This window comes from Branchiostoma belcheri, unplaced genomic scaffold (genome assembly GCF_001625305.1).
Source record: "Branchiostoma belcheri isolate BF01 breed outbred unplaced genomic scaffold, Haploidv18h27 scaffold18, whole genome shotgun sequence".
NCBI lineage: Eukaryota > Metazoa > Chordata > Leptocardii > Amphioxiformes > Branchiostomatidae > Branchiostoma > Branchiostoma belcheri.
Genome location: NW_017803268.1, coordinates 738,270 through 760,963, shown reverse-complemented (window position 1 = coordinate 760,963; position 22,694 = coordinate 738,270). Strand labels below are relative to the sequence as shown.

Below are 22,694 nucleotides of genomic sequence, written 5' to 3'. Positions count from 1 at the left end.
GTGTCAAAAATATATGGTGTCTACCTAAATATTTCGAACAAAAATGTCGAAAATAAAGATAACATGAAGTCAAATTGTATTGAATATCTAAGAATATATAATATTTCAATAATAATATGTTTGCTATTTTGTTATCATGTATCATATTCAGCTGTGAGCAGTGAAATATAAATTGAACACCCCCGTGCAAAATAAATGGGGAAATCGCACATCTCGTCCATCTCAACTCTCGCGAGATGACGTGAAACATCGATTTTTAACGATTTTAGCAAATTTGATGTCAGTAATTAGTATTCTGACCTGCATAAATTTATTTCCTTTGTTCTTTTGATGCCCTAAAGTAGCACTAAACTCAATGCCATGGTCAAAATAACCTTTGAAATGACATTAGAATCCTGCATTAGAGGGGGTACTGAATACCCGTACTATTGGGTACCCCTCTAGAGACCAATGCAATTTTCGGCATGTTCATTATTTTTTGTTGCGATTTTCATCTGAGTCGTCCCGTCCGTTCACCGCTATTGATTCTCCTCAAATTATCCGCATCTAGAAAGTCGCACCGTTCGACCAAAGTCGACATCCCGACGTACCCGAAATGTCCCGTCGATGGACGATTTTTGCCTGAAATGTGAATTTTCTGGGCCTCGGAAAGCGGGGTTATAATTCGGAGGAGTCGTAGGGATCCAGTGTTTTGGCTTGACCGGGAATCGAGGAGGATTTTTGTTTCCCCCGTGCACTGGGGTGGATGAATGAGCCGCGGGAGGGGTGGAAACTCGAGCTAACCAACCCAGGAACTCGTAGTGGATGACCTAGCGGCCTCAAGTCGGGAAAAAACCGCCGGAAAGATGGACCGTTCGCCCGGGAAAGACCCGGGCAGGGAACGCAGGCAGAAGCAGGCGTTTCTCAAGGATCTGAAGGATTTTCACGCTGCCAAAGGGTGAGTTGTGTGCGAGGTTCCTGCTTCCTTACCACAAAATTATCGCTTTTTGTCCCGTCGCCGGATGCTCCCTGAAGTTCACGGACACTTCTCCAACTTTTGATTGCCTGTTTCTTTTGTTCTCCAGGCACCAGATTTCTCGGTTTCCCTACGTTGGCGGGAGAGAGCTCGACCTGCACCATCTTTACAACAAAGTCACCTCTTTGGGAGGGTTTCAGAAGGTCAGTACCCAAACACCGAGACTTACATGTTTCCTCGACGATTTTTCGCCCACCTGACAACTTTTTCCTGCGGGTCAAGTTCACCTGCCGGCCGTGAACCACCGGCAGGGCCGCTTGGTGGTCGATTTTTGCCCTGGAAGGCGGATTATTGGGTGGTTTTCTGCGGGGTGTACGCTGTGTATGTTGTGGAGGGAAAATTAATTTTTGGTGGGAGGGAAGGTTCAGAGACAAAGCGCCTTGCACCTTGCGCTCGTAACAATGCCTCCCACGCTTGTAAACAAAAAAAGATCTTTGTACACACGAATCCGTACGGTCTTCCCAGTCACCAGGAGCTAAAATCAACCGGAATCTCGGCCATAAAACCGGTAGAAATGGGGCTTTTATGGGGGTGTTTCGGACGGCATGGCCGGCTGTGCTATTGTGTAGCAATCGTGGTGTCTTGTCACTCAAAATAAAGCCACTTGAATTTTGCGCCAAACGTGGGCACACACACACAGCCTGACCTCTACCTCTCTAACCCCCCTCCTTTTTCCCTCTCTTTCCTTCCCTCCTTCAGGTATCTGAGAAGGAGAGATGGGGAGAGTTGACAGAACATTTCCACTTCCCCAGAGGTTGCACCCATGCACCTTACGCCCTGAAACAGCTGTATCTCAGGTAAGGATGCTACACAGGTGTATGCACATGTACCTACAGCTACCACAGGTGTACTGATGTCTTAACTCTGTGTACTTAAGACAGGGACGTGCAACAATGAAGCAGGATTTTGGAGGGAAAGTCGTGCATTTTACGACACCTCCATATATGGCAAGATTAACTGCCCTAATGTAGAATTTATGATTTATGCAACAAATATTAAGGTGCATAATAAGGAAGAGTATTAAGTCATTGTTATATAGATATCATATTATTCTTTCTACTCAAAAAGCAGCGGGGGTATATTCAATAACCATGGGACTTGATTTAAATGTCACGATCCACCTGCAAGTTGGGTTTATAATTTATACATTTGTACATGACTGAAGTGATTATTATATTGTATGGCCATATACATTCATATTCAGGTCATGTAAATATGATATGTTACATATTGGTCATATTTTTGCATTCGATTTAGAATTAAATGCAGGAAATTTGAGGCATAACACTACAGTTGTAGTACTTGTAATTGTGAGTTACTGCAACAATTCTTATCTTGAAGTGCTCTATTTATTATAATTTGTACTATTGTATTATAATAAGTGGCAGAAAATAACCTTTGTTTGTTGAGGTACATTTTTAAATTTTGAGGGAGGCAGTAAGGTTTGTAATTTCATTTTAATTTTTTTATTTTTTTGCTTTAACATTATTAACAGTCTTCTTAACTTTGTTGTGCACCTAAATTTTTAGGTTAGGTGCACCTTTTCCCCAAAATGAATTTTGAGCCCTGGTTCTGTGTATATTGTAGCCTCCAAAAACTGGGGGTTTAGGGGTCTTCAGGGTCCTTGGGATCTTTTATGTGCTGTTTTCTGATTGCATATAGACAACATAGCTGGCCTGGTTGAACTGGGTTTATCAGAAAACAGCTGAAAACCACCAAACCCCCAGTTCTATAACTTATAAGCCTGCTATGGAGGCTATGTACTAGTATATTGGTCGCATATCCAAAGCTGCAGTAATAATCAGACGTCGCAAATCTTCAGTTAGAATCAAGTGTCTTCCCTTGATGTCTGAGTAGACTTGGCCTAAGTGGATAGCATCTATTTTCATTCTCACGGCAGCTGTTGCAATGATTAGTTCTTCACTTCTTGGATATTATGTTTGGATTCAGCTCAAGAATCGCTGCAACGTTACTTATTTTAACTTGACCCTAACTACTAGTATATACAAATGCTAGGTTTGTTGCTGCTTTTTGATATATTTAGATGATGTGGAGTTAGAAATGTAGGATTCTTGCAGTAGTTGTTTGCAGCTGCCACTTTGTGCATATGATGCTTTACATCAAAAGTAAAAAGACATTTCTCCTGGTAACCAAATTATTACAATAATTGTACTTGGATTGTATATTGTTGATATGAACTGAAAATGTGGGTTAGGATGTAGTTTTTAAAGAATGCAGGTGAGGTTTTGTCCAGCTTTTTAGTATTTTACAATGTATCACTATCACTAGTATCTACCAGAGTGCAGATGGCATTTTATACGTTGTACCTTCGTTTATAGTTCTTGTTCTTCAGAAGATACTATGCAACACCCCTCTGTTAGTGTTGGGGTAAGATGCACAGTACCAGAGGACTATTTTTTAGGTTCGAGCCCCCATAAGGCACATTTCAGTTTACAGATTGCATTTGTCTTTCTAGTAAGATGATGCTTAGACTTAAGAATGGGAAGCCTAGGCTTAAACATAAATGCAGGTAAAGAAATAGCCTCCATAGCATGCCAAAAACTGGGGGTTTTGGAGGTCTTCACGGTCTTTGGGAGCTTTTATGTGTTATTTTCTGATTGCATATAGACAACATAGCCGGCCAGGTTGAAATACCCCCGTTTTAGAACTGGGCTAATCAGAAAACAGCCGAAGACCACCAAACCCCAAGTTCTTTAAGCCTGCTACGGAGGCTAGTTAATGAACACATCTCAATAAGAGTAGTTAGGATAACCTGGTGTCCTTTGTTGAGAAAGCTATTAGGCGGCAAGGTCAGAGTTGTGGTTTAAGGGTTCTGGGTTCTAATCCCAGCAGACCCCACTGTTGTGCCATTGAGAGAGGCACGGTTCTCCTATAGCTAGTTCCCCGCTTTTTGCCGGCTGTGACATGGCATATTACTGTTACAGTAGCTTTTGACTACTGTACATCCTTACATGCCCATTAGTTTGCAGAACCTTGCATAACACATCAAGTGATGACATGTGTATAAAAGTCACTCCAAGTTTAGATGCACTTCAAAAATGCTTCTAACTTGCATCCTTCCACTAGGTCTAATTATCTTTATGTAAGGCCACACCAATTTAATTTCTTGGTTAACGGATTCGCCGCTTCATTTTTTTCTGATTTGCAAATAAAAATAAAAATCCAGAATCAACTGCAAAATGCTCATATTTTGCCCTGAACAGTTGAAAACAGACCTTTTCATCCTAGTTGTTACAGTTATTCCATCTTTCAATGCAATGGTATCATTAAAAGTTCAAAATTCATTGTTAAAATTTTGAACCAGCCTGGTGTGTTGACTTCATGGCTCCTATCGTACCATTTTGGGCCATAATACGATGCCTAGGCCTGTTTTTATTTTTATTTTTTTTTCGCCCGCCCGCTCCATTATTTTTCTAGAAAAATCCGTTAACCAAGAAATTAAATTGGTGTGGCCTAAGAGCCCTATATGTCCTCTTTCCTTTCAACGTACCAACTTATGAAGAATAGAGGGAGGAATTTCAGTTTTCTTTCGGTGTTAGATCTAGACGTTTTGGCACATGAGGTTCTGAAGTTTTTGTTTGATCTTATGTTGAACATCTGTTGTTGAAGCCTTTTCTAAGGTTTTATTATTATCTTAAAGACTTCAATGTTATTCTTAATGGCTTTTACTTAAATAGAAGTGTCGGCTACTTCACAATCAGGTGTACCCATTTTTATTCAGACATGTTATATTTAGTTGATAGCAAAAGCTACACAACATATAGCTGTTTTAGACTTTCGTTTTCCAAAACCTGGTACAACAAGGAACGTGTCACAAAAAGAATTTTGTCAACCGGTCGATGTTTGGCGAAAATATTGACCAAAATATGACCTAAAAATGTGTAGCTATTGGCTATGAATAGAAGTATCTTTGCATGTAAAAATTTCCGTGAGCTTTTTCTCTGAGAATTAGAAAAGGGTAAAATGTTTAGTCTCTGAGTTTTCAAAATAGTTGCCCACACCAAAGCAGATATGCAGAAACCATACCTCAAGTTCAAGCCCAGACCAAGACATTTTACAACCGATACACTTGTAGTTTGACACCTTTTCCATGTCACACTATCTGTTCTAGACTCTTTCAAAGCATCAGTGAAATAGTAGCAAAAACATTCTGAGTGACACTAACTAATTATTAAACAGATATGCCCTTTGCAGGTGGCTTGGCTATCTGCCAGGATGTTCATAGTACATACCACTGGTCATTGACATTGCAGTGTACCGTAAATTTGTGAGACTTTCGCGGTGGTTTTGTTTTCACAGTTTTAGCGGTGTCCTGACTACAATGAATTCTTGACACTGCAAATATGTCTTCCTTGAACATGTACAAAAATGTATGACTAAGTGTAAGTTACAGAACTACTACATGTGTTACAAACATGAAATTACATGTAAAGTGCTGAAATTTTGCAAAAATAAAATCACTACGAAAGTTTCATGATTTATACTAGTCAGAAAATTTCTATATATTGTTGAGAGCAGTCCCATCAAATATGATATAATAATTAAAATCTCAAATAATTTTGAAGAAAAATTGATGATAGTCTTTGCAAAACTCCAGCTATGTAAAGTTATCCTTCTTGTGTAGTTTTTGTATGATATAAATGTAGAAAAATCAAAATACTTTTAGTATATTCCACCAGACATACATGCTTTATTTTGATGGTTAGTGAAATCCTCAAAACTTGTCTTTTTTACTAGTAAAAATAACTAAAATGCTAATCAATTTAGCATGAATCGTCATAGAAATAGCCAACACAGGTGGATTTGAAAGATTTATGGGCAAATTTCTGATGATAGCCAAAAGGGTAGAACACATACTGGGAAGGGATATTGTCACATGCTTGGTTCGGTCACCAACTTGACAAGAAGCCAAATGTTAAACTTCTTGTGATGTTTGCCTCATACTGTGCTCAAGAACAGTTCATAGCACCAAGTGTGGATCATAATTTATATGTTTCCATTAGGAAAAGCATAGTTTGGGTCAAAAGTGATATTTTTCTGAATCTGTTTTAATTTCATTCATCATTGTGGCAGCATATAGCAAACATTGTTATTAATGTACAGGCTGCATAAAAAATTATTAAGCAACTGGGTAGATTTTGAAAACTGTCATATGTTTCATGTTGCATCTTTTGAAATGTATGACAGTGACAGTTTTCAAAATCTATCCAGTTGCTTGAGTAACATTTTCATCTCAAATTTACCTGAATGTCTAACCTTCATGGACATAAATATATAGTTTCATGTTTTACATACAGCGAAATGATCTATTCTCAGTACCACAGTGCTATAATTATGAATGTTTGTTTTTTTGCGTTTTCATTCATTTTCACAGCCTAATTATCTGAGGACAAAGGGGAAGAATTTTGAGTGTTTGACACTTTTAATAGCACCTGATTGGTCAGTCATATCTGGGCTGTCACCTTGGTGATTTGGAGGTTATTTTGCGTACATGTATTTTTCACACTTGGCCTTTTGTATACTGGTCCAATGTACAATATGGCACGATGGCAAAACGTACTGCACCTGCGCGAAAACTGTAATATATCGTGCATAGCACTTCGGCAGAACGTCTCATAGGGTCGTATTTGTGCGTATAAGGTTAACATTCCGTCTGTAGTTTCCAAATAATGTGTCAAAAAAGATATTGTCTGCAACAGGCAAAATTCTGATGCAACGTTAACGTTGACTAAACATCCAACGAAAACCATAAAAAAAATCATGGTTTTGCACAGGTGTAGTACGTTCTGCCGACTTGCTTAGTATGGTGTTTATTAGGTCAGGTGATTTTCTTTTCATTGCCAAGGCATGGCACCTGTGACAATTGTTGTGGTTTTTGTTGACAATACCTTTGGTTTTGCAAAAGATATCTACTGGCAAATATTAGGCATTTTAGACAGAATAGAATTCCATGTATGTTACCAAAATTGTAAGTATTGTTCTCTAAAATAGCCCTAGTTCTGTAGTACATATGTATGTCAATAAGTCTCACCTAACCCTTTTTGAGCTATTGACCATGTAAATGTCAATTTTGCTACAATATTCATACCAAATAAAGGAATTGATATCAATATCAGATATTGTATTCAAGTCAAACCCTTTTGGGACATGGGCATATACAATTAGACAATTGATGTTTTAAAATCATGTACAATATTTTGATAGAAAAAAACCTGTATGCCATGATTTGCCATCTCTGACAGAGAAATTTACTGAGCACGATAAGCTGCCTTTAGGATTTACATCAGCTGAAGGCCATAAAATTATGCTCCGGTAAATCAGAGACTGTACATTTAGTACTGCGACATGCCTGTTATGTGATAGCTTACAGGTTTTGCTATCTTGGTGTGACAGAAAAGATTTGACTGTGAACTTGGAGTGATTGCATTTATTTGCATAGCAAATGTTTGTAATTCTTTGGATACAGTTCTTTTGTAATGTTTGTACTAAAAATATTAACCCTTGTCCTGTTGAGCCCATATATATATATAGAATACAACACGGGGTATTCCGTATCGCCCGAGGTATCGGCCCGACCGCGGGTCGGATCGCCCTCCGGCCTGTGGCCGTCGGGCGATCCGACTCGCGGGAGGGCCGGGACCGAGGGCGATGCGGAATACACCGTGTTGTATTTTATTTATGTCATACCCACCCAAGAAAACACGCCTTTCAATGCAAGATGAGCCAAAAGTTGGTGCCACTGAACCCTAAAATGCAACAACATCAATTCCAACGTCCGGATTCTGTATTCGAATTTTCGAAAGGGGCACGCGCGGTTAGGGCGAAACGCGTTCGAATCGTTTTATGGAAGCCAGGGAAGCGTTCGATAACGGGTTCCGGACCGGGCCGTACCGTAACGTACAGCCCGGTCCGGAACCCGTTATCGAACGTTATCGCGGCCCGGGTATGATATAAATAATAATATATGGGTTATGTGCATACAGTACCATCTATATATCGCCCTGTACATGTATATGTACGATTTGGGGGTATTTCTCATGCAACACACCACAACGAATGCAGAAGTAATTTACTCCACCGCAGGGCAAAAAAGTCAAGGGTCTATGACCTGATTAAGACATCAAATTGTTTGAAAATATCGTGTAAAAAATGCCAGCACGACAAGGGTTAAAATACAGGTATTCCCAAGGGACATGTAAATCATCATCATCATAGTCCATGCAGCTACATGACTGCACAATAATGCCACCCACTGAGAAAAGATTGAACTGCAGATTTTTCCTGCTCCCGAACTTTGAGTCAAAGGCATCTAGTACAGTTTTCAGGGCTTGGAAACCAGATTTTTCAAAGTCAATATTCTTAGTCATTTAATAAATGATTTATCTACATAGTCGGTTGAAACCATACCACCCCAGTGTATGTTGACCCTCATGGAGCAAAAATTCCCAAAATTTCTGACAGAAAATAGTTACTGGAAGGGCTTTGGGCTGATTTTTAGGGTACCACCCAGAAAATAAAGGACTCATCTTTGGGGCTTGTTTCTGCAGTTTTTAATGCCCAAAGTACGAAATGCTGACTCAAATGTGCTAATGTAAAGCAGTTTGTGTCAATATCACAAAGATCGCCTTGCTCAGAATATTTGCAGTTTTGCTGCTCTGAAATTGCATACGATGCCTTTAAAAAAGTTTAAACCTTCCCCTGATGTTGTACAGGTACCTGGAGCCGTATGAGAGAGTGAACCAGGGGGAGGAGGAGGAAGATTTCCTGTTGGACCGCAGTCCCTCGGCCTCCCCACGCCCAGGGACTCCTATGGGGATGGGATACCACGGCGTCAGCAGGCAGGTCGAGATACCAGGTACGTGTACTTTTCTTTTAGTCGCAAAATACTGTCTGTACTTCGTAGTCCAGGGGATTTCTTTGTTTCAGCCTCCCTTCAGTCATGAAATACTCAAATCGAATGCTTTTAATTGATATCTTGACTTGAGAGAAGAGGTAAGGGTGACCCGGTCAAACAATACATATAACAACAATGGACAGATACATGATATACATGTAGACAGTGTATACACATGATGACAAATGTTGTTCTACTAAGACAAGGAGCAATGCACAAAATGCCCAGATACATCCTGCAATTTGCAAATTGCAGAAGCAATTTACATCTTCTGATTTGCCGATTATGTTTGAGAAAATACTGAAAAAATTACAAACAAGTTGCCAATTAAAAAGTTAGAAGAAAATTGCCATAAATTTTCTCATCTAATGTTTCTAAACCTCTTGAAACATGTTGGTTTATGTGTTTCTCCCCAGATGCCCTCCGTCAAACCAGCGGGTTATCGCTGGACAAGCCCGCGCTTACGGACTACGACAAACTGATGATGTCACTGCAGAGCGGTCTGCCCAACGAGGTAGACTTCGCGATCAACGTCTGTACGCTCCTGTCCAACGAGAGCAAACACGTGATGCACCTCAACAAGGCGCCGCGAATCATAGACCAGCTACTGGCGCAAGTCGGCTTGTTCGAGGACGGTAAGAGTCACCTGTTCTTCTACACCGAAGATAGCAGCACATTTGAGTTCATATACAGCATTATTTTATTTAGAAGCTTCTGTTACACTGAAGATAGCAGCACATTTGAGTTCACATACAGCATTATTTTATTTAGAAGCTTCTATTACACTGAAGGTAGCAGCACATTTGAGGTTTACAATTGTAACAAAAATTAACGTACTGTATAATTTCGTTCATAGGTTTCTTTGACACTGAAGATAGCAGCACATTTGAGTTCACATACTGCATTGTTTTACACTGAGTATAGCAGCATATTTGAGTTCACATACTGCATTGTTTTACACTGAAAATAGCAGCACATTTGAGTTCACATACTGAAACCTTTCTTTTTCTCCTTGCAGGTCCTGGGAGCTACCAATCTGTATATGAAGAGGGGTGGAAGCCCCTAACTGGGAGGGACTTTGTCAAGGTTTGTTGACAAACACCTGTTTATCCATTGAAAATTGTATTAATTTTAACCAGTAATTTCTACCAGTAATGCAAAAAGTGACTAATCTATGATTTAATTTCTGGTTGCAGATAAGAAGAATTGATTAGCACATGAATATCATTTGGGTATACTTTGATGATTTTGTAAGTTTAACTCTTTCTTTACAGTTTTGGAAGGACACAGTGGAAGATGGAGAAATGAAGGATCTGATCAGAACACCCCTGGATAAGACTACAGATGAGGATCACATGGACTTGGACAGTCTGTTTAACACCAGGAGGAACCTGGGCATTAATGATATAGAGGGACAGAGAGTCCTACAGGTGTGGGAGTTATTTTTATTAAGTAGAGAATAAGTCATTAAAGTAAATAATTATGGGAAACACAGAAAACAGCAACCAACTAAAAGTGAAAATGTTCCAGAGAAATTCTTTTAACAATTATGTAGACTATATACAACAATGATTGCTGCTAGTTAGCATGTAAAAGCATTTTCAATTGTTTTTTTTCTATCAAGACTTAAAACCTTAAAACAAAACAGAGGTGACTATTTCTGTTTCTCAGAAATCCTGTCAATGTATTGAATATGTGAGTTTCCATAAAGATATTCTTTAGAAGTTAGATAGTATGCACAAGTAATCATATGAATTTTGTTTTTGTTTTTTGCAGGTGGCTGTTATCCTAAGAAACCTGTCATTTGAGGCTGACAATGTCTCAGTGCTCGCATCACACAAGACCTGTTTCAGGTATGTTTTAACAAAAATGTACTATTTCTTGTGAGTCTTCTGTGTTTGTATGCCATTTTTAGCCCGATAAGGCGTGAATGTACAATGGTAGAAATACTCGTCTGTAGTCTGAATTTTGCAGAGACATTTTCAATATTGCAAAAGAAAAATTAAGCATGCAACCTGCAATTTTTCAGACTGAAAAAAAGCAGGCTAGGGGTGTTGGTATAATATTGTTTCAGCTCTTAATATTAAGAGCTATAATTGTGTTTACTACTTACTGTGTAATATACTAGTAATTTTGCATGTAAAATATTTGCCAGCATGCATTTTTTTATATGCCATGGGTTTAGGTCCGGACATACATGTATACATGTATCTTATAATAAGTTTGTATTTGCAAAAGTATTTCTGAATTGCAGAACAAAATTTTGACACTCTGCAATATTCCAGACCATTGAAAACAATATTTGTACCAAGGACGTACAATGAAGGCTATCTATTTACCTATGATGTCTCTTGCAGGTTCCTGTTGCTGTGTGCACACAGTAAGTACGCGTCTCTGAAGCAGCTGGGTCTGGACACGCTGAGTAACGTGGCAGTGGAGATGATCCTGGAGCCGGTACAGAATGAGACCACACAGCTCCTCATGCACACCATCTGTGCATGTCTCAACTCCAGGGACAAGTTCTCTGCAATGAGAGGTCTGCAAATTGCAACTTTGTTTTCTTATAGTGGGGACCCTATTTGAGTCATCTACACTAGCGATCACAAATAAGTTCCCACACTTGCAAATTACGATTAAAAGCCTTGTATTTCTGGATCAAATTGGGCAAGAGCCTGCGCTTCTCATTTAAATTGCATTCGTGCATGTAGATGTTTGTGTAATCCCGTTGGGTTAGGGCTAGGGTTAGCAGCACATGATTGCAGCTATTCAGTGCACAGGGTTTACACGACTTTTGCAGGACTTTTAGCCCTGTGTTACACGCCTTTTGCACGAGAAATAGAAAGTCAAAACCGCATGTAAAATGCAAAAAAGAAAGGAAGTTCATCTCAATGCCTATGCATTTCTTGTTGCTTTTCTTTTGGATGGGAACCAATAATAATTTCTCTGGCACAATGAACCTAAAATTCTTGTTTACATTGGTTGTTGTTTACATTTGTTATTGTTTACATTGGTTGTTTTTTTATATCGTCGTGGTGATTGTTTACAGGTATGGAGGTGCTGGGTAAGCTGTGCCAGGTGCCAGAAAACCAGGAGGTGCTAGAGGAGTGTGTAGAACTGGACACCTACAGGAACCTGGTCCGCACACTACTGGTACACGACGTGCAGGTACTACTAGCCTGCCTGGAGGTGCTGTACGACCTTTCCAACGTCGGCAAGGTCACGGCCAGTAAGATTGCGTCCATTGAGCACAGCGTCGGTGAGTGGTGTTGCATATTTTACCTCTCTTGATCATATTAAGTGGCATTATCAAAACTTTAACATTTATAATTTGTAAGAAGTATAGCATTTGTTATTTTTCTTTTAAAAAAATTGGGATAGGTAGCCCCAAAATGACCATGATCATCCTCCAAATTTTTGCTGAATGGAATAGCCCAAATTGGATTAGTGCTTATGATTGGTCCACTTTTGGCCAATCACAAAGCATGGCACTGAAACTAAGTTCTCATCCCATGTTTGTTGTTACAGAGATCCTGGTTGGTATTATCTAAACTGTAACTTTTGTAATTTGCATAAGTATTGCATTTGTTCTTTCTCTTCAAAACAAACTTTACAAAGTAAGATAGGCAGTCCAAAAATGACTCTCTGTCCTTAAAAAGTGGGACCATCAAAATTATAACCTTTGCATTTTGCAGAAATTTGGTGTTTTTGTTCAAATCAAAGATAGCCTGGCAGTCCAAAATGGAATAGCCCAAATGGCTAAAAATGCTTATGATTGGTCCACTTTTTGCCAATCACAAAGCATGATGCTGTGGCACTGACTTCTCATCCCATGTTTGTTGTTACAGAGATCCTGGTTGGTATGCTGACCCTGGATGTGCAGACATTGCGTCCTGACGCTTTAGCAGGCATCAGAATAATTGATCACGGGCCACACCGGCACGCTGCGCAGGACCCTAACAGGATGGACAGCTATCACCAGGCCCAACAAACAGGTACTAACTGTAGCCATTTGCAATATGATGAGATAGAGAATGTCTTACTGTTCTTTAGAAAATAATCACAGCATTACTGCAATAGTGGAAGGTAAAAAGACTAAAAGACAATGCAGAAATAAAGGTGGGGCAAAAGCTAGAATAGTATAGAATAGTGTTATCTTTTCTACCAAACATTTTAGTCAATTGTCAGCAAGATACAGGCAGATGCAATACTCTCATAGACAACATTTATGGTATGTAAACAATGAAAACTATAATTTCTGTAGCTTTCTTTGCCTATTTGTCCTATTATAAGAGCACTTTCCTCAAAGCTTGACATGGATTAAAATACTTAGTAGCTTCTATGAACTTTCAAACTTTTTCTTTTTTTTTGCGAGATTACATCTGATGTTATTGGTCATTAATTATCCTGATGAAGGCGACAGTGGTCGTTGAAAATTTGATCTCTTTGTAATCCTTGTGTTGGAATGAAGTCCAACATTTCACTTGGTACATTTTACCAAGTACCAACACAGATAAACTTTTATGAAAATTATTTTTTTCTCTAGGTCAGCGTCAGCAGATGGTTTCAGCTACGGTATCGTCCTCTCACCCCGCCGCGCCGTCCCAAGGCGAACGGCGGGAGATTGACAGCGAAACCTTCACGTGTCAGTGGCTGAACTCGCTGTACGAGGTGGACTCGGAGGGCTCGGTCGCGAGGATAGACCTGTACGCCGACTACCTGTCGTCCTGTAGTAAACTGGCGCGAGTCGGCATCCTAACGTCAACACACTTTTACAGATGTGTCAAGTGAGTACTGGTGTTAATTCTAGTGTCTGCTGTATTGTTAAGTGTGTATTATATACTGCTTCATAACACTATTTTGATACCAGCCCAGAAAAGGATAAGAAAGAGTCGTGCCTTCAAGTATCAGAGTTATTAACCAAGAACTGAGGTGTTCAAAAACTTGTATTTTTCAAGAACTATCATTGAGTGGAACTCTTTGCCATGAAACACAGTTGGGGCATTATCACTAGACAGCTTTAAACTTACTCCTGCAATTAAATTGAATTAAATGTCATATAACTATTGTAAGTGTCATTACATCTTTTTCCAAGACACCTTCTTTCTCCCTTAAAAATAATTTTTTCACTTAGTCACTATATTGAGCAGACACAATCTTTAAACATGTTCACCAAAAAGTACATGTACATGTACTATCTATCTAATTCAGTCTGCAATTTTAGAGAGAGAAATTAGACCAATGACGATTGGAATGTGATGTGGTCAGATTTGGGTCAAGCCTTGGCAGATTCCAGATTTTTCTACTGATACTCTAGGATTCAAAAGTTGCTACTTGACTCTTAATAAATCATAACTCTTTTTCCTTTCGCCATTAGGACATTGTTTCCTAACACGGGGTCCAAGAGAGTGGACACCAACGGACAAGTTGTGTACCACATTGGTGGGATAAAGAAAAGGGCTGTCCCTCTGCACATCAACTACAGCCTGCTGCAGGCCAAGGCTCAGGCTGCCAGTCCCACAGTCCAGATCCTGTCCAGGTCCAAGTCCAACCCTCCTGTCGGGGCCAGCCCACCGCCACAGGTACTGTAATTCGTATATTTTTGCTTAGACTTCATTTTGTTGTTAAAGACAGCTAATGTAATTTCTGGATGGCAAAACTGAATTTCCAAAGTTAATTTTTGAATCAATCCTATCCCATAGCATAAAAATATGCGAGACAAAAATTTGATGTTGCTGACAAAAAATGGTTGCTTGTTTACAATTGTGGGCTACTTGGGGGGTAAACCAAAAAATGAAGACACACCTCAACTGTGTTCTTTTTGCAGCAGTTAACTGTAACAGTTACAAGCTTGTTACAAGCGTGTTTTCACTAGTTATTCTCTCTTATTTTAAAAGCATAGGCTTTCAATATCAAAGTTGTACTTCATACTCACCATGTTTCTGGTTTTTTCTTGTCTAGGGAATGACCCCTGCCAGCAGCCAACACTCCTCACAAGTCACTCGTTCCTTCACCATCCAACGCCCTCCTACCTCCCAGTCCCCGTATCCCAACACCCCCACCCCTCCCTCACACACCCCAACCCCTCCCCCTTCCAGGAGCCCAGAGCCCCTCCCCCTCCCTACAGACAGCCCACCCCACCCCAAGCCCCCTCTCCCTCTGCTCAGCCCCAACCCCAGGCTGCTAAGCCCAACACCGTTCCCCCTCCCGTGAACCCAGACTTCCAGAGGAGACGAGGTTCACTAGGAATGACGCCGGAAGAGATGGCCAGGCTCATCGCGGCCCAGGGTCAACCTCCAGGTCAAAGTTCAGGTCAGAGTTCAGCTCCACACCAGGGTCAAGGGGACGCCAACATGCACGGTCCTCTGGCGGCATTGCTGAAACGTAAGGGTAGTCTCGTGTCAGGGAGCAAGGAGCCTGCTTCACCGACACAGCAGCAGAAAAATCAGGCAGTGCTGGTAGGGAACACGCAGCCAGCCCTGCCTGCAAGGCCCTCACCAAATATGGCAAACGTGAAAGGCCCTGAACAGGTTGTCCTTCCCCACAATGGAACACCAATGGCGGCACAAGCGGCTCCAACTACAGTTGTGAGGCAGGTGAATTCACCCAATCTAAGGCTACCCCTTCCAGGCCAGGCCTTGCCACCCCCACATGCCCAAGTGGTACCTTCTATAAGAGCTACAGTCAGCATGACTGGGTCTGGGCAGCCGAATGTCCAGGTGCAGAATGCGGTGCCAGTTTCACAGCCAAACGGGCAGCTCACTGTGCAAACGGTTGCAGCCTTGCCCGGTTCCAACCCCCAGGTGTCCATCCTGCCACAAACGGTGCCTGCTTCTGTTGCACAAATTAACCAGGCACCTTCTACCGTGGCCACCGCGATTCCTCCCGTCACTGCTGCGATCCCCAATCTGTCTGTTGCACAATCTCCGCAGCTTCCTGTTGTCACCAACCAAGTCACCACGCAGCCCAACCTGGCACTGGCGACCAACATCCCCGGGCAGCCAAACGTGCTGTTTGTCCAAGCTGCTCCCAACATGGCTGGCCAAAACCCTGCTGTCCCCCTCACCCAACCCATCCAGCAAGCATCCGCGGTTTACCCAACCGCCATCCACCAGGCGTTGCTAGGCAACGTCCAGGTCCCTTGCTCGTCGAACGTGACGCAGTCTCCCACGGTTCCGGCGCAGAACGTGTCGGCGGCCCCCCTCCCCATGGGGATCGTGTTTCAGACCAAGAACGCGGGAATCCCGAGCACGGTCATCCTCACGCAAGTCCCTCAACAGCTGCCGGTGGGGCAGACGGCGCCCATCCAGGTGTCGGGTACGAACTTGAGCGGCAACACGTTTATCGTCGGCCAGGTAAACATGGCGCCTGGACAAATACTTCAGCCGCAGGCCGCAAACGATATCAGTAAGAGTGGTAGCATCGTCAGGCAGCTGTTGTTACCCAAACCCGAGCGTCATGATTCCAACCAGAGATTAATTCTCCCCAAACCTCCACCTTCGACCGCCGGCCAATCTTCCTTCAGTAGTGTAGCTAATGTACAAATTCCCCCGCAGCAAGCAAGCCCTCAACCAAGCGGCAAGAACGCCCTGCCCCCACTCCCAACAAGTCCTGAGCCAAGTAAGACTCTCGACAGAGGTGCAAACCCAGCGCAGAAAGTTGCAGTTCCCAACAATCCCGACCGCGTCATTTGCTCGCAAGTCGAGGTCGCAAAAGACGTGATCGGACCAAACACGGGAATGCACGAGGACGAGAGAAGAATCGAGGTAATCGAAAATCATAGTAGAAAAACTCTTGAGGACAAGATTGCCAGTAGTAGCACTTTCCACCAATCAGGGACTGCACCAGCTGATAGCATCAACCAATCACAAACCAGTAACCCATTGCCAGTGAACTCAGTGGACCAATCAGGGACCAGTGGTAAAGAAGCTGTGAACCAATCAGGGGAAGGCACAAAACTACCTCAGGAATCAGTAGACTTGTCAGCAGAAAAGCATTCTGGGCTTTCGAACGGGCCGACCAAGGTAGCGCCAGGCACCAATGACTTGGACGTTCCTCTTGTGAATGGAGTCAGCGATTCGGAAAAGGAGGACGAGAAAATGCAAATAACGGAGGGAAAGGAAGTAGCTATGAAGGACAAAAAGACTGCTCTTGCTGCAGCACAGTCAAACTCCACAAACATTCCCAACCATAATTCCATGCAAAGAAACGAGTTGTTACCCAACGGGGAGATTAGGGTCGAAGAAACGATGAACGGTTCAATTTCCGTGGAAAAAGCGTCCGGAAACGTAAACCACGGCCCGTCCGTCAACGGAATGGCTTCTGAGGATAAACAAACATGCCACGCCAACGGGAATTCCGTAGGGATTGCAAATTCCGTCTTGTCTCCTTCGCACAACGCTCAGAACTCTTTAGTAAACAATAGGACTTCACTGCCAAATTCTTTACCCTCGGGAGTTGCACAAAATGTTGTCCCAAACACCAGCCCAACCCCTACAAACCCAGCGTCAACGCCAGAGGACTTGCATAGCAAGAAGGCGCAAAAGCGGCCACTCGAGAACGACGTGCTTACGCGAGGAGTCGCGAACAAAGTTGGGATGAGGATCGTGACAGATCAGAGACTGAAAATGGAGGCTGCCGCACAAAACAGTACCGTAAGCATACAAGGTAACTCTCCCTCGCTACAGGGAAATGTAGTAAAAGCTGGGGAAAACTCAGCGTTTGTTCCCGGGAGCGCGGTTTCCAGTCAGTCCCAGTCGCTGAGGCTTCCCACTCCAGGTGGCACATCACAAGTTGTGCCCCCTAGCAGCCCCCAGGGAAGTGCAGAGGGAGGTGCTACTCAGAACACTGCTGCTGGTGAACAGAGGAGGAAAAGTGGGAATTTCATCTGCCTTTGGTACAACTGTGAGAGGTCAGCACAACAATTCTACCACTGAAATTGTTTCTATCTTTGAGTCCCTTTGTTATAACACATAAAAGTACATGTAACATGTAATTGATATACATGCCTAATGCCTTGAACAAACTTCATATGTTACATATTGATCATATGTTACACTGGTCTTTGTTTTCTTCCTTTCAGCTGGTTTGACACACCCAACCAGGTGTTTGTCCACGCTGTGCGAGCACACGTGTTGCCGTCCAACAAGGGGCAGTGTCTGTGGGAGGGCTGTGAACCCATCAAACGTCAGCCCTGGTCACTCATCAGTCATCTACAGGTCAGTACGGTCATCTGTGTGGTCACTGTTGTCCAATGTCTCCCAGTGGGGAAAATCCCTTTCAAGAAAACTCAAGAATCATATTAACCAACTTGCTTTTTAGAGCATATTTTGGTACATTTGTAGTTGGCAAAAAGGTACGTCAATCCGTAAGGGGACTTGTACAACCCCAACAGAGCTTTATGTGCTTTATTAAACTCAGTGTTCCTGCTAGTAGACCTACTACATAGTTGGCAAAGTTTGACTGGGAAAGCCTTTGCATACCGACAAAACCTACTGGTATTTACAATTTTTTTCCCATTATTTTATTTACAAGGAACCAGCAAAGAAATAAAGATTTGTGGAAACATAACTTCTTGTTGCCAGGTACAAAGTAGCTCATATATGTTGCCAAAGACTTGAAAACAATTATTTTCAAAGTGCCAATACTTATGTATAACACAAAGCTCATACCAACTCTCCCCCTCTCCAGGACAAACATTGTTCAAAAGAGGCGCTCCAGGTGGCCCTGCAGGTGTTTCAGCAGCGGCAGACGTCAGGTGCGCGCGCCCCCACCCCCCAGGGGCCTCCCCGGGAGATCCAGTGTCCCCCCAACGCTGCCTTCCTCGCCATCAGGAGAATGACTCCCTACCAGACCCCACAGAAGGACTGGGTAGGTGGGGAAGGGGGGCAAGGATTAGAGGGTTGATACCACCTATATGTTGGCCATTGAAGGCTATAGTTAAATATATTGAATCAAGGCCTTGTAAAAGTACAAAAATTCTTCTGCACTAGAAAGTCACAGGAGTTGACCAGCTCCCAGAAGGATTTGGTAGATGGGGAGGGGTACGTGGTTAATATAACATGAGTGTTACAAGTCACTATACATGTGGTGCAGTACACAAGGAAAAAAAGAAAGGTTTCAGTTTTTTTGGCTCATTTCCTACAGAAACTAGAGATATTCAGCACTTCCTAGATGGAGACAGGCAGCGAATTTCATGACAACTGTCATAATCATTAATATTTAGCACAAAATTTTGATCAAAATAAATGAAGACAAGTAGTTTTGCCCACTGCTGGGCCATAGCTTTACATGTATATTGCTTACATGCACTTTTCATGCAGTAATTTCAGACTCATTTTTCAATAATTAGGAGGAGAAGGAAGGTCCCATCACGAAGAGTGTTCGATTGACAGCTACACTGATCCTGAGGAATGTAGCCAAGCACTCTATAGAAGGAAGGAGGTACGTATTTTTTCTACTATTCAAAAATATGTATAACCACAGGAAGAATAGCCACTTATGAGAATAATTGTGGATCTAAATAAAACTCAAACTCAAATAACTTTCAGTGTCACTATTTTGCTTTTCCGCCAACTCAGCGCAGCGCGACAATAAGATTGGCCAGGCCGCTGTATTTTTAAGAGGCTCCTGCAAAGAATGTAAACAAACAGCAGTTTTCGTTCGGTTATTTTCATCAGATTCCAACTCATTTTTGTGGCAAAACAATGTTTTATTCCCCAATGTCATTATGAAACGAGGTAGGTTTATAGTACAAGAAAATGTGTAAAACAAGGATGTTTAAAATAGTGAAAATCCTACATAATATCACTTTAACTTTTTAGTTTAAGCATTTGAGATAAAAATGCAACAATATTAGAAATGTATTCTACAGTAAAGGAGCACTAAATGTTTCTATTGACATCACAGGAAAATCCAGCGTTACGAAGAACATCTGTCGTACCTGGCACTCAGCAACCTGGAGTCTGCCAACTTTGTCGCCAAGTGCCTCGGCTTCGTGTTCCAACCGGAGCAGCCGGAGTCCCAGAGAGACAATCCCCCTTACGTCCGATAGCAGGCGTACGTGTACCGCTCGCGTAGCGCGGTCCGTGTGTGGTTTATTTTTTGTAGTTTTGGAAGAGTATCTTATTGCCTTCTGATACATTTCAAGCACTGTTATATCCCCAAGCAATTTTCCCTGAACAGATTGATATGGGTAGGATTTTTGTTTTTCGTACCCTGTTGTGCTGTTAAACAGTCCGAGTTGGACAAACAAATGGTCCAAACTACCTGCAAAGTCTAACAATTTGTCCTGCAATATGCTCCCAATAATCTGTATGTACATGGCATAGCGATAGTGTCCAAAACATGGTTATAAAAATAACCGTTCATAAAAATCATTCCAACTGCTCATTTCAACAAACTTTTTGAAAGCAGCTACATCTTGTCATTTAGTAAGTATTCCAGCCACACGTTTTTGTTTTGTTGTTTTTTGAGAGAGAGAAAGTCCTAGTCACCAGGGTATTCCGTGTATAAAAGATTGCAAGTGTTGTAGATATCTTCATCATTCAGACACGTAACCTTCTTTTGTAGACATAAAATGCACGAACAGCTTTGAGCATGCTTCTATGTCATATATCTTGACCAGACACCTCTATAACAAAGCAAAGCACTGCATTTCTTTCATCATGAAATATTTTGGAAAAACCCTCTCTTGCCACAGTTGAAGCAATTTTTGGCCACACCTCTGGGGCGGAGCATCTTTGCCTGTTCTTGCCTGGTGTTCATTTCCACATGAATTCTGGGTTTTGTTGTTGATTTCTCATTTGCATAACAAAATCCCCTCCAAACACTTTCAACCTAGTCTCAGTTCTTACCGTTAGTATTACACCACTTGCTAAAAATTAAAGGAAAGATGGCAGTTCATATTGCTAGTGTATAAACATGCTAGTGCTGGAGTGTGTTATTCAAACAGTCACTACATTGTATTTAGATTGCTTGCCTCTGAGGCACTGGGAAAGTGAGTGGTGAGCATATTATTGCCCTCTGTGTGCTTGCAAATGGAGATTGAAAGATAGCAAACATGGGAAAGAGATACTGTGCATGGCACTTGTAATCCTGCAATTTAATAAACTTTTTTCAAAGGGGGGGGGGGTTCAGTTGATAATCCACCAAACACACTTAAAGCTGACAAAAAAACGAAGAAAGTGATGTTGCCACAAGAGACACTGAGAGTGCAAAGGAGCCTAAAAATAAGAGATGGGTTGTTAAAGAATGTTCAACGAAGATACTTCTAAAAGTTTGACAATCACTTGGGTTTTGCCTATATAGTCTAGAGCCATCACATTTGGCCAAAGCAGAATCCAGGCCAAAAATTCAATTCTTCAACAACGTGTTCTGTCTAATATCATTCTACCACATGCGTAGAAGCCTAAATACAACTGCAGTGTTCCAAAAAGCAGCTATCTATGTACACAAATTCACTGTAGGCTAATAGCCAGATTGTACGTGAGACTATTAAATGTTCCCATTTTTTCTGTTTAGCAAAGTCCATTTTGTGAATGAATTACATGAAAGAATTTCTGCATATTAGCTTGATACGAAAATTAAAAACTTGTGGAAAGAGATGAAATGCCCAAATTTTCTATATCATACCCCCTCCCAAACCCTGTTGTATACATCAATTACAAAGAATCAAATATTTAGAAAAGCCTGGGAACTGTTCCTAGATGTTGACGAGAGTAAAAATGTTAACAGTTCCAGTTTATACTGTACATAAAGAATTGTAGGGTAAGTTTGGGGGCTCTCACCCAGTAGATGTAGTGCATTTTGTACCTGTTGGTATTTTGTAGTCCTAGCTTTGTACTTCTTTGTTCAAATTGTTCAATCCAGTCTTACTAGGGTTTGTTCTTTAGCTCCCTTGTTAGAATAGCTTTCAACATTTCGGGGAGTTTTGTAACTATGTACAGAGAGGGAAAAACAAAATGGCATATTGAACTGTACAAATACATGTATGTGGAACTTGTGCGACCACTGAATAGTAATAACGCAATGAGGGGGGAACAAGTATTTTCTTTAAAAACATATAAAATGCCATGTAGATACTAAGCAAACTTTTTGTATCCGGTTCTGGTAACCCATTTTTTGTGAAACTAATGCATAAGCCATTGTTGTTCTAATCTTCAAGTGGTATAATAACCTTCCCTAAAACTACTTTATCAAGGAAGATTTTGTGTTTGTATAATGTATGAACAGTTTTTGTGCTCTAGATGTTCTTGTATGGTTTCAATGAAATACCAACATTCCCCTGTCTGAAGATATATTATGTGTGTATAGTATAAAGTTCTGGTAGACTAGAGATAGGACTATTTTGAGAACGGATCTTCTTTGTAAATCGGTAATTTACTATTTATTACCAGCAGGACCATTTCTGAGGTTTGTACAAAACTGCGTTTTCTTGGACAGATGTGAGCCGATATTAAAGAGAATTTCAAAGCTTATGACATGGATGTCGGTGTGTTCTTTATTTTACTTTATGTCACTTATGATATTGTATGGCCTACTTATTTAATGGAATCAAGTAGCAGAAGTACTAGAGCTATAGCTGTTGTACTTAAGAATCGATCCTGTAAAAATCAGATATCTTTTGTTTGCGTTGTACATTTCATAATGGGTATAATTTTTCTTCTGGCCTGAACAGAGTTATGAGATGCAATGACTATAACACGTCCAATGGTAAAAAAAAGTTTGACTTGGGAAAGGTAGCCCTTGCAGAAACTATCAAATCCT

At 41.4% G+C, this 22,694-nt stretch overlaps 1 protein-coding gene across 1 annotated transcript; it reads left to right on the top strand.

Annotated features, from left to right (window-relative positions):
* The first annotated feature begins 252 nt into the window (after nt 1-252).
* On the top strand, nt 253-22,405 carry LOC109467287 (AT-rich interactive domain-containing protein 2-like). Its single transcript, XM_019765231.1, has 19 exons — nt 253-937; nt 1,065-1,158; nt 1,715-1,812; nt 8,749-8,891; nt 9,347-9,565; nt 9,949-10,016; nt 10,205-10,360; nt 10,707-10,783; nt 11,288-11,466; nt 11,977-12,186; nt 12,776-12,922; nt 13,474-13,714; nt 14,305-14,509; nt 14,889-15,022; nt 15,055-17,838; nt 18,010-18,145; nt 18,618-18,797; nt 19,279-19,370; nt 19,836-22,405. The coding sequence occupies exons 1-19, from the start codon at nt 846-848 to the stop codon at nt 19,978-19,980; spliced, it is 5,400 nt and encodes a 1,799-aa protein (XP_019620790.1). The 5' UTR covers nt 253-845; the 3' UTR covers nt 19,981-22,405.
* The last annotated feature ends 289 nt before the right edge of the window (nt 22,406-22,694 follow it).